The sequence below is a fragment of the Pseudophryne corroboree genome, chromosome 9 (genome assembly GCF_028390025.1).
Source record: "Pseudophryne corroboree isolate aPseCor3 chromosome 9, aPseCor3.hap2, whole genome shotgun sequence".
NCBI classification, from domain to species: domain Eukaryota; kingdom Metazoa; phylum Chordata; class Amphibia; order Anura; family Myobatrachidae; genus Pseudophryne; species Pseudophryne corroboree.
The window spans coordinates 4,539,301-4,554,889 of record NC_086452.1 but is presented as its reverse complement, the minus strand read 5'-3'; the positions used below and the strand labels follow the sequence as shown (position 1 = coordinate 4,554,889).

Below are 15,589 nucleotides of genomic sequence, written 5' to 3'. Positions count from 1 at the left end.
TGACTCCCCAGTGTGTATTGTGTGTGATCTCCTGTGACTCCCCAGTGTGTATTGTGTGTGATCTCCAGTGACGCCCCAGTGTGTATTGTGTGTGATCTCCTGTGACTCCCCAGTGTGTATTGTGTGTGATCTCCAGTGACGCCCCAGTGTGTATTGTGTGTGATCTCCTGTGACGCCCCAGTGTGTATTGTGTGTGATCTCCTGTGACGCCCCAGTGTGTATTGTGTGTGATCTCCTGTGACTCCCCAGTGTGTATTGTGTGTGATCTCCTGTGACTCCCCAGTGTGTATTGTGATCTCCTGTGACGCCCCAGTGTGTATTGTGTGTGATCTCCTGTGACGCCCCAGTGTGTATTGTGTATGATCTCCTGTGACGCCCCAGTGTGTATTGTGTGTGATCTCCTGTGACGCCCCAGTGTGTATTGTGATCTCCTGTGACGCCCCAGTGTGTATTGTGTGTGATCTCCTGTGACGCCCCAGTGTGTATTGTGATCTCCTGTGACGCCCCAGTGTGTATTGTGTATGATCTCCTGTGACGCCCCAGTGTGTATTGTGTGTGATCTCCTGTGACGCCCCAGTGTGTATTGTGTGTGATCTCCTGTGACGCCCCAATGTGTATTGTGTGTGATCTCCTGTGACGCCCCAGTGTGTATTGTGTGTGATCTCCTGTGTGTATTGTGTGTGACCTCCTGTGACGCCCCAGTGTGTATTGTGTGTGATCTCCTGTGACGCCCCAGTGTGTATTGTGTGTGATCTCCTGTGACGCCCCAGTGTGTATTGTGTGTGATCTCCTGTTACTCCCCAGTGTGTATTGTGTGTGATCTCCTGTGACTCCCCAGTGTGTATTGTGTGTGATCTCCTGTGACTCCCCAGTGTGTATTGTGTGTGATCTCCAGTGACGCCCCAGTGTGTATTGTGTGTGATCTCCAGTGACGCCCCAGTGTGTATTGTGTGTGATCTCCTGTGACGCCCCAGTGTGTATTGTGTGTGATCTCCTGTGACTCCCCAGTGTGTATTGTGTGTGATCTCCTGTGACTCCCCAGTGTGTATTGTGATCTCCTGTGACGCCCCAGTGTGTATTGTGTGTGATCTCCTGTGACGCCCCAGTGTGTATTGTGTGTGATCTCCTGTGACGCCCCAGTGTGTATTGTGTGTGATCTCCTGTGACGCCCCAGTGTGTATTGTGTGTGATCTCCTGTGACGCCCCAGTGTGTATTGTGTGTGATCTCCTGTGACGCCCCAGTGTGTATTGTGATCTCCTGTGACGCCCCAGTGTGTATTGTGTATGATCTCCTGTGACGCCCCAGTGTGTATTGTGTGTGATCTCCTGTGACGCCCCAGTGTGTATTGTGATCTCCTGTGACGCCCCAGTGTGTATTGTGTGTGATCTCCTGTGACGCCCCAGTGTGTATTGTGATCTCCTGTGACGCCCCAGTGTGTATTGTGTATGATCTCCTGTGACGCCCCAGTGTGTATTGTGTGTGATCTCCTGTGACGCCCCAGTGTGTATTGTGTGTGATCTCCTGTGATGCCCCAGTGTGTATTGTGTGTGATCTCCTGTGACTCCCCAGTGTGTATTGTGTATGATCTCCTGTGACGCCCCAGTGTGTATTGTGTGTGATCTCCTGTGACGCCCCAGTGTGTATTGTGTGTGATCTCCAGTGACGCCCCAATGTGTATTGTGTGTGATCTCCTGTGACGCCCCAGTGTGTATTGTGTGTGATCTCCTGTGTGTATTGTGTGTGACCTCCTGTGACGCCCCAGTGTGTATTGTGTGTGATCTCCTGTGACGCCCCAGTGTGTATTGTGTGTGATCTCCTGTTACTCCCCAGTGTGTATTGTGTGTGATCTCCTGTGACTCCCCAGTGTGTATTGTGTGTGATCTCCTGTGACTCCCCAGTGTGTATTGTGTGTGATCTCCTGTGACTCCCCAGTGTGTATTGTGTGTGATCTCCTGTGACACCCCAGTGTGTATTGTGTGTGATCTCCTGTGACGCCCCAGTGTGTATTGTGTGTGATCTCCTGTGACGCCCCAGTGTGTATTGTGTGTGATCTCCAGTGACTCCCCAGTGTGTATTGTGTGTGATCTCCTGTGACGCCCCAGTGTGTATTGTGTGTGATCTCCAGTGACGCCCCAGTGTGTATTGTGTGTGATCTCCTGTGACGCCCCAGTGTGTATTGTGTGTGATCTCCTGTGACGCCCCAGTGTGTATTGTGTGTGATCTCCAGTGACGCCCCAGTGTGTATTGTGTGTGATCTCCTGTGACGCCCCAGTGTGTATTGTGTGTGATCTCCTGTGACTCCCCAGTGTGTATTGTGTGTGATCTCCTGTGACTCCCCAGTGTGTATTGTGTGTGATCTCCTGTGACTCCCCAGTGTGTATTGTGTGTGATCTCCAGTGACGCCCCAGTGTGTATTGTGTGTGATCTCCTGTGTGTATTGTGTGTGATCTCCTGTGACGCCCCAGTGTGTATTGTGTGTGATCTCCTGTGACGCCCCAGTGTGTATTGTGTATGATCTCCTGTGACGCCCCAGTGTGTATTGTGTGTGATCTCCTGTGACGCCCCAGTGTGTATTGTGTGTGATCTCCTGTGACGCCCCAGTGTGTATTGTGTGTGATCTCCTGTTACTCCCCAGTGTGTATTGTGTGTGATCTCCTGTGACGCCCCAGTGTGTATTGTGTGTGATCTCCAGTGACGCCCCAGTGTGTATTGTGTGTGATCTCCTGTGACGCCCCAGTGTGTATTGTGTGTGATCTCCTGTGTGTATTGTGTGTGACCTCCTGTGACGCCCCAGTGTGTATTGTGTGTGATCTCCTGTGACGCCCCAGTGTGTATTGTGTGTGATCTCCTGTGATGCCCCAGTGTGTATTGTGTGTGATCTCCTGTGACTCCCCAGTGTGTATTGTGTGTGATCTCCTGTGACGCCCCAGTGTGTATTGTGTGTGATCTCCTGTGACGCCCCAGTGTGTATTGTGTGTGATCTCCTGTGACACCCCAGTGTGTATTGTGTGTGATCTCCTGTGACTCCCCAGTGTGTATTGTGTGTGATCTCCTGTGACTCCCCAGTGTGTATTGTGTGTGATCTCCTGTGACTCCCCAGTGTGTATTGTGTGTGATCTCCTGTGACTCCCCAGTGTGTATTGTGTGTGATCTCCTGTGACTCCCCAGTGTGTATTGTGTGTGATCTCCTGTGACTCCCCAGTGTGTATTGTGTGTGATCTCCTGTGACGCCCCAGTGTGTATTGTGTGTGATCTCCTGTGACGCCCCAGTGTGTATTGTGTGTGATCTCCTGTGACGCCCCAGTGTGTATTGTGTGTGATCTCCTGTGACTCCCCAGTGTGTATTGTGTGTGATCTCCTGTGACGCCCCAGTGTGTATTGTGTGTGATCTCCTGTGACTCCCCAGTGTGTATTGTGTGTGATCTCCTGTGACTCCCCAGTGTGTATTGTGTGTGATCTCCTGTGACGCCCCAGTGTGTATTGTGTGTGATCTCCTGTGACTCCCCAGTGTGTATTGTGTGTGATCTCCTGTGACGCCCCAGTGTGTATTGTGTGTGATCTCCTGTGACTCCCCAGTGTGTATTGTGTGTGATCTCCTGTGACTCCCCAGTGTGTATTGTGTGTGATCTACTGTGACTCCCGAGTGTGTATTGTGTGTGATCTCCTGTGACACCCCAGTGTGTATTGTGTGTGATCTCCTGTGACTCCCCAGTGTGTATTGTGTGTGATCTCCTGTGACTCCCCAGTGTGTATTGTGTGTGATCTCCTGTGACTCCCCAGTGTGTATTGTGTGTGATCTCCTGTGACGCCCCAGTGTGTATTATGTGTGATCTCCTGTGACACCCCAGTGTGTATTGTGTGTGATTTCCTGTGACGCTTGTCTTCTGCTTCCACAGCATCACAGCTACAGCGGCCAGCATCGGAGCGGCAGGAATACCCCAAGCTGGACTGGTAACCATGGTGATTGTATTGACCTCTGTCGGCCTGCCCACTGATGACATCACCCTCATCATCGCGGTGGACTGGGCGCTGTGAGTGTTATCTGTATATAGGAATTTAATCAGCATTATCTGTAGGCTAATGACAATGCAGCACACACCGTCACATTGCCCCGTCTCGTCTCTGTACAGTGCATGAGAGTAATTATGGAGGTGTATAAGCTTCACCGGGGCGGGCACTGGTGTGAATCGCCACATATTCCCTGTAAGCGGTAATAAGTGAATGTCAGACCCTGTGTACATGCAGCTGTCCGCTCTCTGCCCTGTTCAGCTGGTGTCATCGTGTGGGAATTATAATTATACAGACAGTGGCGGTACCACCTGAGACTAATATACAGACAGTGGCGGTACCGCCTGAGACTGATATACAGATGGTGACAGTGCTGCCTAAGACCGATATACAGACTGTGACGGTACCACCTGAGACCGTTATACAGACAGTGACGGTACCGCCTGAGACCATTATACAGACAGTGGCGGTACCACCTGAGACTAATATACAGACAGTGGCAGTACCACCTGAGAGTGATATACAGACAGTGGCGGTACAGCCTGAGACCGATATACAGACAGTGGCAGTACCACCTGAGACCGTTATACAGACAGTGACGGTACCGCCTGAGACCGTTATACAGACAGTGGCGGTACCACCAGAGACCGTTATACAGACAGTGGCGGTACCACCTGAGACCGTTATACAGACAGTGGCGGTACCACCTGAGACCGTTATACAGACAGTGGCGGTACCGCCTGAGACCATTATACAGACAGTGGCGGTACCGCCTGAGACTAATATACAGACAGTGGCAGTACCACCTGAGAGTGATATACAGACAGTGGCGGTACCGCCTGAGACTGTTATACAGACAGTGGCGGTACCACCTGAGACTAATATACAGACAGTGGCGGTATCGCCTGAGACCATTATACAGACAGTGGCGGTACCACCTGAGACTAATATACAGACAGTGGCGGTACCGCCTGAGACCATTATACAGACAGTGGCGGTACCGCCTGAGACTGTTATACAGACAGTGGCGGTACCGCCTGACACCGATATACAGACAGTGGCAGTACCACCTGAGACCGTTATACAGATAGTGACGGTACCGCCTGAGACCGTTATACAGACAGTGGCGGTACCACCAGAGACCGTTATACAGACAGTGGCGGTACCACCTGAGACCGTTATACAGACAGTGGCGGTACCACCTGAGACCGTTATACAGACAGTGGCGGTACCGCCTGAGACCATTATACAGACAGTGGCGGTACCACCTGAGACTAATATACAGACAGTGGCAGTACCACCTGAGAGTGATATACAGACAGTGGCGGTACCGCCTGAGACTGTTATACAGACAGTGGCGGTACCACCTGAGACTAATATACAGACAGTGGCGGTATCGCCTGAGACCATTATACAGACAGTGGCGGTACCACCTGAGACTAATATACAGACAGTGGCGGTACCGCCTGAGACCATTATACAGACAGTGGCGGTACCGCCTGAGACTGTTATACAGACAGTGGCAGTACCACCTGAGACCGTTATACAGACAGTGACGGTACCGCCTGAGACTGATATACAGATGGTGACGGTACTGCTTGAGACTGATATACAGATGGTGACGGTACTGCATGAGACTGATAACGAGTTTTATGGTAAGAACTTACCTTTGTTAAAACTCTTTCTGCGAGGTACACTGGGCTCCACAAGGAAAGACATAGGAGTGTAGAGTAGGATCTTGATCCGAGGCACCAACAGGCTCAAAAGCTTTGACTGTTTTCAGAATGCATAGCGCCGCCTCCTCTATAACCCCGCCTCCCTGCACAGGAGCTCAGTTTTTAGTTAACCAGCCCAATGCAGTAGCAGGAAAAGAGACGACAACGGTTAGTAGCCACATACACCACACTCTCACGACAAGAGAAGTGTCAGCGGCTAATGCCATACCAACCCAAAGAAGCTAAGTGCGTCAGGGTGGACGCCTTGTGGAGCCCAGTGTACCTCGCAGAAAGAGATTTAACAAAGGTAAGTTCTTACCATAAATCTCGTTTTCTGCTGCGGGGTACACAGGGCTCCACAAGGATTGGACAATGGGGATGTCCTAAAGCAGTTCCTTATGGGAGGGGATGCACTGTAGCGGGCACAAGAAACCGGCGTCGAAAGGAAGCATCCTGGGAAGCGGCAGTATCGAAGGCATAGAACCTTATGAACGTGTTCACAGAGGACCACGTAGCCGCCTTGCACAATTGTTCAAGGGTCGCACCACGGCGGGCCACCCAAGAAGGTCCAACAGACCGAGTAGAATGGGCCGTAATGTGAGCAGGAGCTGATAGACCAGCCCTCACATAAGCATGTGCAATCACCATTCTAATCCATCTGGCCAAAGTTTGCTTGTGAGCAGGCCAGCCCCGTTTGTGAAATCCAAACAGCACAAAGAGAGAATCATATTTCCTAATAGAAGCAGTTCTCTTCACATAGATACGGAGAGCCCGTACCACATCCAAAGACCGCTATTTGGGAGACAGATCAGGAGAAACAAGTGCCGGAACCACAATCTCCTGGTTAAGGTGGAACGAAGAAACCACCTTAGGTAAATATCTGGGACGAGTCCTAAGAACCGCCCGGTCACGGTGAAATATCAGATATGGGGAACTACAAGACAAGGCACCCAAATCCGACACTCTTCTAGCTGAAGCAATAGCCAGCAGAAACACCACCTTAAGGGAAAGCCACTTAAGATCAGCTGAACCAAGAGGTTCAAACGGAGACTCTTGTAACGCCTCCAAAACCACGACAAGTCCCAAGGAGCCACAGGCGGGACATAAGGAGGTTGGATACGCAACACGCCCTGAGTAAAGGTGTGCACAGGGCCGTAAATAGGGGGGGGGGGGGCTAGGGGGGCACGTGACCTGGGCGCAGGATTTTTGGGGGCGCCGAGGGAGCAGGAGACTTGAAGGCAGACCCGGCAGCAGCGGTACACAAATGTCTTGGAGCTGTGCTGCTGTGAGAGGTGGATCCGCGGTCAGGCTGAGTAGAGCACCATCAGTCTGTCTGCCGCCCACCACTCACGTCCTGCTGCTCACCCCTGGCTGCTCACCGCCCACATCCTAATGCTCCCCACCCGCTGCTCACACCCGGCGGCCCGCGTCCTGCTGCTCACCGGCCGGCGCTCACCGCCCGCGTCCTGGTGCTCCCCACCCACCGCTCACACCCAGCAGCCCGTGTCCTGCTGTTCACCGGCCGTCCATCGCTCACTGCCCGCGTCCTGGTGCTCCCCACCCACCGCTCACAACCGGCAGCCCACGTCCTGCTGCTCCCCACCCGCCGCTCACACCCGGCAGAAACAAGAATTGAAGGTAAGGGGTTGTATGGGGGAGGCCAGGTGTGGCATTGGGTGGTGGGATAAGTTATTGTCGTTGGCAGGTACTGGGGGATAAGGGTGTATGTGTGATAGTTGGTCCAGGGGAGAGGCAGGCCAGGGTGGGGGAGCTTTGTAGTATATGCAGCGACAGGTACAGTTAGGGGTTAGTGCAGTGGCAGGTTGGAGGTAGAGGGAGTTGTGGTTTGTGTGTGGCAGCAAGTTCGGGGGTCACCGGGGGATAGGATTGTGAATTATATATTTTTCTAAATATATGATCATTTAGTGCGATGATTGGGGGGTGGGGTGGGGGTGGGGGTGCCAAATTGCAGCCTTGCCCCGGGTGACGAAAATCCTAGTTTCGGCCCTGGTATGCACATCAGGTAAGATCATAATTTTTCTCTGAAACCACACTGACAAGACAGATATTTGAACCTTGAGGGAGGCCAGACGCAGGCCTAAGTCCAGGCCCTGCTGAAGAAAGGCCAACAGCTTGGCTATACTAAACTCGGAAGCGTCATAATGGTTAGATGCGCACCAAACAAAGTAAGAATGCCAAACCCTATAGTAAATCCGAGCAGAAGCCGGTTTCCGGGCCTGCAACATAGTTTGAATGACCGCCTCAGAAAACCCTTTAGCCCTCAAGACGGAAGCCTCAAGAGCCATGCCGTCAAAGATAGCCGGGCTAGGTCCTGGTAGACACAGGGGCCCTGAACGAGGAGGTCTGGGCGTTGTGGAAGTAGAATTGGACGCTCTGATGATAGGCCCTGCAGGTCTGAGAACCAATGCCGTCTGGGCCACGCTGGAGCTATGAGAAACAGAATTCCTCTTTCTTGCTTGAACTTCCGAATTACCCTGGGCAGGAGTGACACCGGAGAGAACACGTACGGCAGCCGAAACCTCCACGGCACCGCCAGCGCATCCACGAATGCTGCTTGAGGATCCCTTGTCCTTGCTCCGAAGACCGGAACCTTGTGATTGTGTCGAGACGCCATCAGATCTACGTCTGGAAGGCCCCACTTTTCCACTAGGAGTTGAAACACTTCTGGATGAAGGCCCCACTCTCCGGCATGTACGTCCTGACGACTGAGAAAGTCTGCTTCCCAATTCAGGACTCCCGGAATGAATATTGCCGATATGGCCGGTATCACTGACCTGGTTTGGGAGTGTTGTGGACTCGGGGTTTCTTCCGGTGACCGGGAAGAGGAACCGCAACTGGGCCGCAGTAGAGATGGCCGAATGTAAGTTTTCCTCATGCAGGATCAGGTCAGCAGACAGGAGGCACGCGTGGATGCTGAAGGTCTCCTGAAAGACAGAACTTGAAAGGTGCTGATGAATCAGTGAGGAATACCAGGTGCTGGAGGCACAAACTAAAGTGCACTGGGGTTTGGAGAGACTGAAGTGCTTGTAGGCACTGAGGTGCGGGGAGGCGCTGAAGTGCTTGGAGGCGCTGAAGCGCTTGGAGGCACTGAGGTGCTTGGAGGCACTGAGGTGCTTGGAGGCACTGAGGTGCTTGGAGGCACTGAGGTGCTTGGAGGCGCTGAGGTGCTTGGAGACACTGAGGTGCTTGGAGGCGCTGAGGCACTTGGAGACACTGAGGTGTTTGGATGCGCTGAGGCGCTTGGAGGCACGGAAGTGCTTGGAGGCACGGAGGTGCTTGAAGGCACGGAGGTGCTTGGAGGCACGGAGGTGCTTGAAGTCACGGAGATGCTTGGAGGCACGGAGGTGCTTGGAGGCACGGAGGTGCTTGGAAACCACAGGAATGCGGGAGCACTGGAGATCACAACTTCTGTAGGCAGAATAGATGATACTCAGGCACTGATGCAGTGCCTGACGCCTGAATTTATACTTCCCACCACCATCTGGTTGGTGGGAAGTGCCTGATGACGTCACCCGCCCAGACGCCGGGCCGAGCGACGGAAGCCGGGAGCCGCCAGCGAGGACGGCCGCAGGGAGGACCAGCGCGCCCGGAGAGGTAAGTAAGGCGGACGGGGCGGCGGCGTGACAGTACCCCCTCCTCTAGGGGTGGCCCCTGGACACTTCCCAGGTTTCGTAGGGTGCTTGGCATGGAAGATTCGGATTAGTCGAGGAGCTGAGACCTCAGAAGCTCCTATCCAACTTCTCTCCTCAGGACCATAACCTTTCCATTCTACCAGATATTGCAGGTTCTTATGAAGATAACGAGAGTCCAGAATAGTTTTGATCTCGAAGTCTGTCCCAGTTTCAGTTTCTACCGAAGTGGGGCTTGAGGGCTTAGAATGAAAACGATTAAGGATGAGAGGACGAAGGAGAGAAACATGAAAGGCATTTGGTATGCGTAGATAAGAAGGTAATCCCAACTTGCAGACCACAGGATTCAGGATTTGTAGCACAGGGTAAGGACCGATGAACCTTGGGGCGAATTTCATGGTGGGTACCTTTAGCCGGAGGTTACGTGTGGAGAGCCATACCCTGTCACCAACCTTGTATTGAGGAGCGGCTCGCCGTTTCTTGTCCGCGAAGAACTTGTATCGGACAGAAACCTTTTTAAGACTAGCATGAACTTTACTCCAAATTTGTCTGAAGTGTAGTAGAGTGGAAGTCACAGCTGGAACCTCTCCTGTTGGAAGAATTGGTAATTCCGGAACTTGTGGGTGGAAGCCATAGTTGATGAAGAACGGAGATTTGCCAGTGGAGGAATGAAATGAATGATTATGTGCAAACTCTGCCCAAGGCAATAACTCTACCCAGTTGTCCTGTGAAGGGGAGAGATACAGGCGGAGGAAAGTCTCCAAGTCTTGATTGACTCGTTCCGTTTGTCCATTAGTTTGGGGGTGATAAGCGGACGAAAACTTATGTTTAATTTGTAAGGCCGCGCAGAGAGCTTTCCAAAATCTTGCGGTGAACTGTACCCCTCGATCAGAGACTATTTCTTGAGGTAACCCATGCAACCGAAAATGTTCTCGGACAAATATTAGAGCTAATTTAGGAGCTGTCGGCAGACCAGTCAATGGAACGAAGTGCGCCATCTTCGAAAAACGGTCGACGATCACCCAGACCGTGTTGAAACCTTTGGAACAGGGCAAGTCGGTGACGAAGTCCATGGAAATGTGAGTCCAGGGTTTCATAGGAATGGACAGAGGACGAAGTAACCCAGCAGGAGGTAGGCGAGGAGATTTATACTGTGTACACTGTGGACAAGAATTAACGTAATCCTGTACATCCTTCCTCATGGAATCCCACCAGTAGGATCTTTGCAGAAACTTGTACATCTTCTGGGCGCCGGGATGACCGGAAAACTTGGAGATATGGGCCCACTGTAGTATCCTCGACCGGAATTTAGCTGGTACGGACATTCTTCCAGGGGGAGGACCTGGAGTAGTTGAGGCAGCGGAGACAGAAATTGGATTCAGAATTAAACTCCGCTCAAAAGAATCCTCTTCATCTGTGGGAGTTTGTGAACGGGACAGTGCATCCGCTTTAGTATTGAAAGTCCCGGCTCGGTACTTGATAACAAAAGAGAATCGAGTGAAGAAGAGTGCCCATCTAGCTTGGCGAGGATTCAAGCACTGTGCGGTTTTGATATACAACAAATTTTTGTGATCAGTGTAAATGGTAATCACATGTTTGGCCCCTTCTAAGAGATATCTCCACTCTTCCAAGGCAGATTTAATTGCCAAGAGTTCCTGGTCTCCAATAGTGTAATTTCGTTCAGCCGGAGAGAATTTACGAGAGTGGAAACCACACGGATGTAATCTCTTATCTGAGGAGTACTGAGAAAGAACGGCCCCAACTCCGACCGAGGATGCGCCAACTTCTAGGAAGAAAGGTTCCTCGATATTTGGTTGTTGGAGTACTGGAGCGGACATAAAAGCCGATTTCAAGTGGGAAAAAGCCTCTATGGCTTCGGGAGGCCACAAACCCGGGTTGGAACCCTTTCTCGTCAAGGCGGTAATGGGTGCAACAATGGTGGAGAAACTTGTAATGAACTTTCTGTAATATTTCGCAAAACCCAGGAATCTTTGTATTGCTTTCAAGTAGAGTGGCTGTGCCCAGTCCCGAATGGCTGAAAGTTTCTCCGGGTCCATGCGAAGCTCCATCCCCGAGATGATATAGCCGAGGAACGGTATTGATGTTACTTCGAAGGTACACTTGGAAATCTTGGCATAGAGATGATTCTCACGTAGACGGCGGAGTACCTCTTTGACCTGTATCCTGTGTTCAGCAAGGTCTTTGGAAAAAATCAGTATGTCATCCAAATATACCACGACCCTTAGGTATAACATGTCTCTGAAGATTTAGTTGACGAATCCCTGGAAGACAGCAGGAGCATTGCTAAGACCGAACGGCATCACCAGATACTCACAATGCCCATCCCGGGTATTGAAGGCGGTCTTCCATTCATCTCCCTCTCTGATGCGTATAAGGTTATAGGCCCCCCTCAAATCGAGCTTGGAAAAAACGTGGGCACCACGAACTCTATCAAATAGCTCTGTGATTAGAGGCAAGGGGTATTTATTTTTGATGGTAATATAATTTAGGCCGCGGTAGTCGATACATGGTCTTAACCCCCGTCCTTCTTTTTCACGAAGAAGAAGCCCGCTCCAGCCGGGGAGATAGAGGGGCGAATGAATCCCTTGTGAAGATTGGACTTAATATAGCCTGACATAGCTTGTGTCTCTTGAAGGGACAGAGGATAAATGCGACCCCGGGGCGGCATTTTCCCTGGGATGAGGTCAATGGTCCAGTCCCAAGACCTATGGGGTGGTAACTGGTCAGCCGCCTGTTACGAGAACACATCCTTGAACTCTTGGTACGCCTCCGGGATAAGTTCTTCCTCCGCCTTAGTAGAAACACGAAGCGGACAGACAAGGGGTGAGACAGTTAGCATGACAAAAAGAACTCCAAGACCGAATCTGTGCAGTCTTCCAATCAATATGGGGATTGTGAATTTTGAGCCAAGGCATTCCGAGAACCAGATCGTGATGCATTTCCGGAATCACCAGGAACTCCAAATATTCTTGAGGTAGAGCCCCGACCTGTAATTTAACTGGAACCGTGCGCTCTGTTATGATACCCTTGGATATCCTAGTACCATTGATAGCTGTCAAGGAAATAGGCCGTTCGATGGACCGTACTTCCAAATTCAGGCTTTGGACACAGAGAGAAGAAACGAAATTCCCCGCAGCCCCGGAGTCCAACAGAGCTTCAAAAGACTTGGAAGTAACCTTGGTGGTTAACATTACAGGAAGCAAACAGTCCGAAGTCGGAGAAGATTTGGTCGTAACCCCCAACTTGACTCCTCCGGAACAAGCTAGGCCTGCCCGTTTCCCGGACGGGATTTGCAGGACTTGATGAAGTGACCCGCAGCTCCGCAGTACAGACAGAGTTTACCCTCATGACGACGCTGTCGCTCCTCCGGGGACAATCGGGATCGGTTAATCTGCATGGGTTTGTCCGGACTTGGGACCACCACTTGCCTTGCAGGGGGAAGCCGGAACCTAGAACGATCCGATCGACTACGTTCACCTCCACGTTCCTGCATCCGGAGATCTACCTTGACACAGAGAGAGATCAATTCCTCTAAAGAATCCGCAAGCTCCCGAGTGACCAACTCATCCTTCAGGCGATCAGAGAGACCGTTCCAGAAAGCAGCTCTCAGAGCCTCATTATTCCAGCGAAGTTCAGAGGCAATGGTTTGAAAATGAACCACATACTGACCCACGGATCGGGAGCCTTGACGGATGCGGAGCAAGTCAGAAGAGGCCGAAGTCATCCTGCCGGGCTCGTCAAAAATTCGTCGAAAAGACGTGATGAATTCGGAGTAATTGGAAACCAGTGAATCAGAACGTTCCCATAATGGAGACACCCAATCCAAGGCAGATCCTTCCAGCAGAGAAATAATATATGCTACCTTGGACCGGTCTGTAGGAAAGTTATGTGCAAGTAGCTCGAAATGTACCTCGCATTGGTTTAAAAAACCACGACAATTTTAAGGATTCCCATTATAACTGGACGGAGTAGGCAGCTGAAGGCGCGGAGTGGCACTGGCCGATGGCTGAACATTGCTGGAAGCGGCAACTGGTGCGGCTACTGGAACTGGTGCTGGAATTACCGAGGCTAGAGACGCCTGAATCTGATCCAGACGCCCGGACAACTCCTGGAGGTACTGCATCACCTGACCTTGTACCGCTTCCTGACTTTGTACTCGGGAAGCCAGATTCTGGATGGCACTTGAGTCCGTGCTCCGATCCCCCGGGTCCATGGGGCCTGAGTATACTATCACTGACCTGGTTTGGGAGTGTTGTGGACTCGGGGTTTCTTCCGGTGACCGGGAAGAGGAACCGCAACTGGGCCGCAGCAGAGATGGCCGAATGTAAGTTTTCCTCATGCAGGATCAGGTCGGCAGACAGGAGGCACGTGTGGACGCTGAAGGTCTCCTGAAAGACAGAACTTGAAAGGTGCTGATGAATCAGTGAGGAATACCAGGTGCTGGAGGCACAAACTGCGCTAAAGTGCACTGGGGTTTGGAGAGACTGAAGTGCTTGTAGGCGCTGAAGTGCTTGGAGGCACGGAGATGCTTGGAGGCACGGAGATGCTTGGAGGCACGGAGGTGCTTGGAGGCACGGAGGTGCTTGAAAGCACGGAGGTGCTTGGAGGCACGGAGGTGCTTGGAGGCACGAAGATGCTTGGAAACCACAGGAATGCGGGAGCACTGGAGATCACAACTTCTGTAGGCAGAATAGATGATACTCAGGCACTGATGCAGTGCCTGAAGCCTGAATTTATACTTCCCACCACCATCTGGTTGGTGGGAAGTGCCTGATGACGTCACCCGCCCAGACGCCGGGCCGAACGACGGAAGCCGCCAGCGAGGACGGCCGCAGGGAGGACCAGCGCGCCCGGAGAGGTAAGTAAGGTGGACGGGGCAGCGGCGTGACAGCCGGTAGATGGCGTCTTGCCCAATGTAGAATCCGTGAGACTTCCTTCATTGCCAAACGGCTTTGAGTGCCGCCTTGATGATTTATGTAAGCCACTGTGGTGACGTTGTCCGACTGTACTTGAACAGGACGGTTCTGAATTAAATGCTGGGCCAGGTTCAACGCATTGAAGACAGAATGTTGATCGAGAGGAGAGATTCCTCCTTGGTCCACCGACCCTGAAGGGAGTGTTGCTCCAGCACCGCGCCCCAACCTCGTAGACTGGCATCTGTCGTCAACAGGACCCAGTCGGATATCCAGAAGGGACGGCCCCTGCACAATCGTTGGTCCTGGAGCCACCAGTGCAGCGACAGACGGACCTCCGGAGTCAATGAGATCATGTGAGACCTGATCCGGTGAGGCAGGCCGTCCCACTTGGCTAGAATCAGCCTCTGGAGGGGGCGAGAATGGAATTGAGCATACTCCACCATGTCGAATGCTGACACCATGAGGCCCAGCACCTGCATCGCCGAATGTATCGACACTTGCGGACGAGAAAGGAAGCAACGAATCCTGTCCTGAAGCTTCAGGACTTTCTCCTGAGACAAGAACAACCGCTGGTTGTGAGTGTCCAATAGCGTTCCCAGGTGCACCATGCTCTGAGCACGGATTAGGGAGGATTTCTTCCAGTTGATGAGCCACCCGTGAGCTTGTAGAAACCGGACCGTCATATCTAGATGACGTAGGAGAAGTTCTGGGGAATTTGCCAGGATTAACATGTCGTCCAGATACGGCAGTATCCTGAACCCTTGACGGCGGAGTACCACCGTCATCACCGCCATAACTTTGGTGAAGACTCACGGAGCCGTAGTTAAACCAAAAGGTAACGCCCAAAACTGGAAATGGAGGTTGCCAATTGCAAACCTCAGGTATTGCTGATGTGACGCTGCTATAGGAATATGCAGGTAAGCATCCTGTATGTCCAGGGAGACCATGTAGTCCCCAGGTTCCAAGGCCAGAACTATAGAGCAAAGAGTTTCCATACGGAACTTGGAAACTTTCACAAACCTGTTCAACGCCTTGAGGTTGAGAATGGGCCGGGAGGACCCATTCGGTTTCGAGACCAGAAACAGCGGAGAATAGTACCCCCGGCCCCTCTGAGCAAGAGGCACCTGTACTACGACTCCTGTATCCAGGAGGATCTGTACCACCGAATGTATAGTGTTTGCCTTTGTCTGGTCCAACGGGATGTTTGTCCAGCAAAATCGATGAGGGGGTCGGTTTTTGAAGGCTATGGCGTAACCTCGAGTGACGACTTCCCGTACC

At 52.0% G+C, this 15,589-nt stretch overlaps 1 protein-coding gene across 3 annotated transcripts in view; it reads left to right on the top strand.

Annotated features, from left to right (window-relative positions):
* The window catches only part of SLC1A7 (solute carrier family 1 member 7), a 436,677-nt gene that overhangs the window by 342,080 nt on the left and 79,008 nt on the right, over positions 1-15,589 (top strand). For all 3 annotated transcript variants that reach the window (XM_063938903.1, XM_063938904.1, XM_063938902.1), the window contains one exon: positions 3,898-4,032. In XM_063938903.1, coding sequence (XP_063794973.1) covers positions 3,898-4,032 — 135 coding nt within the window. The remainder of the gene's footprint in view (positions 1-3,897; positions 4,033-15,589) is intronic.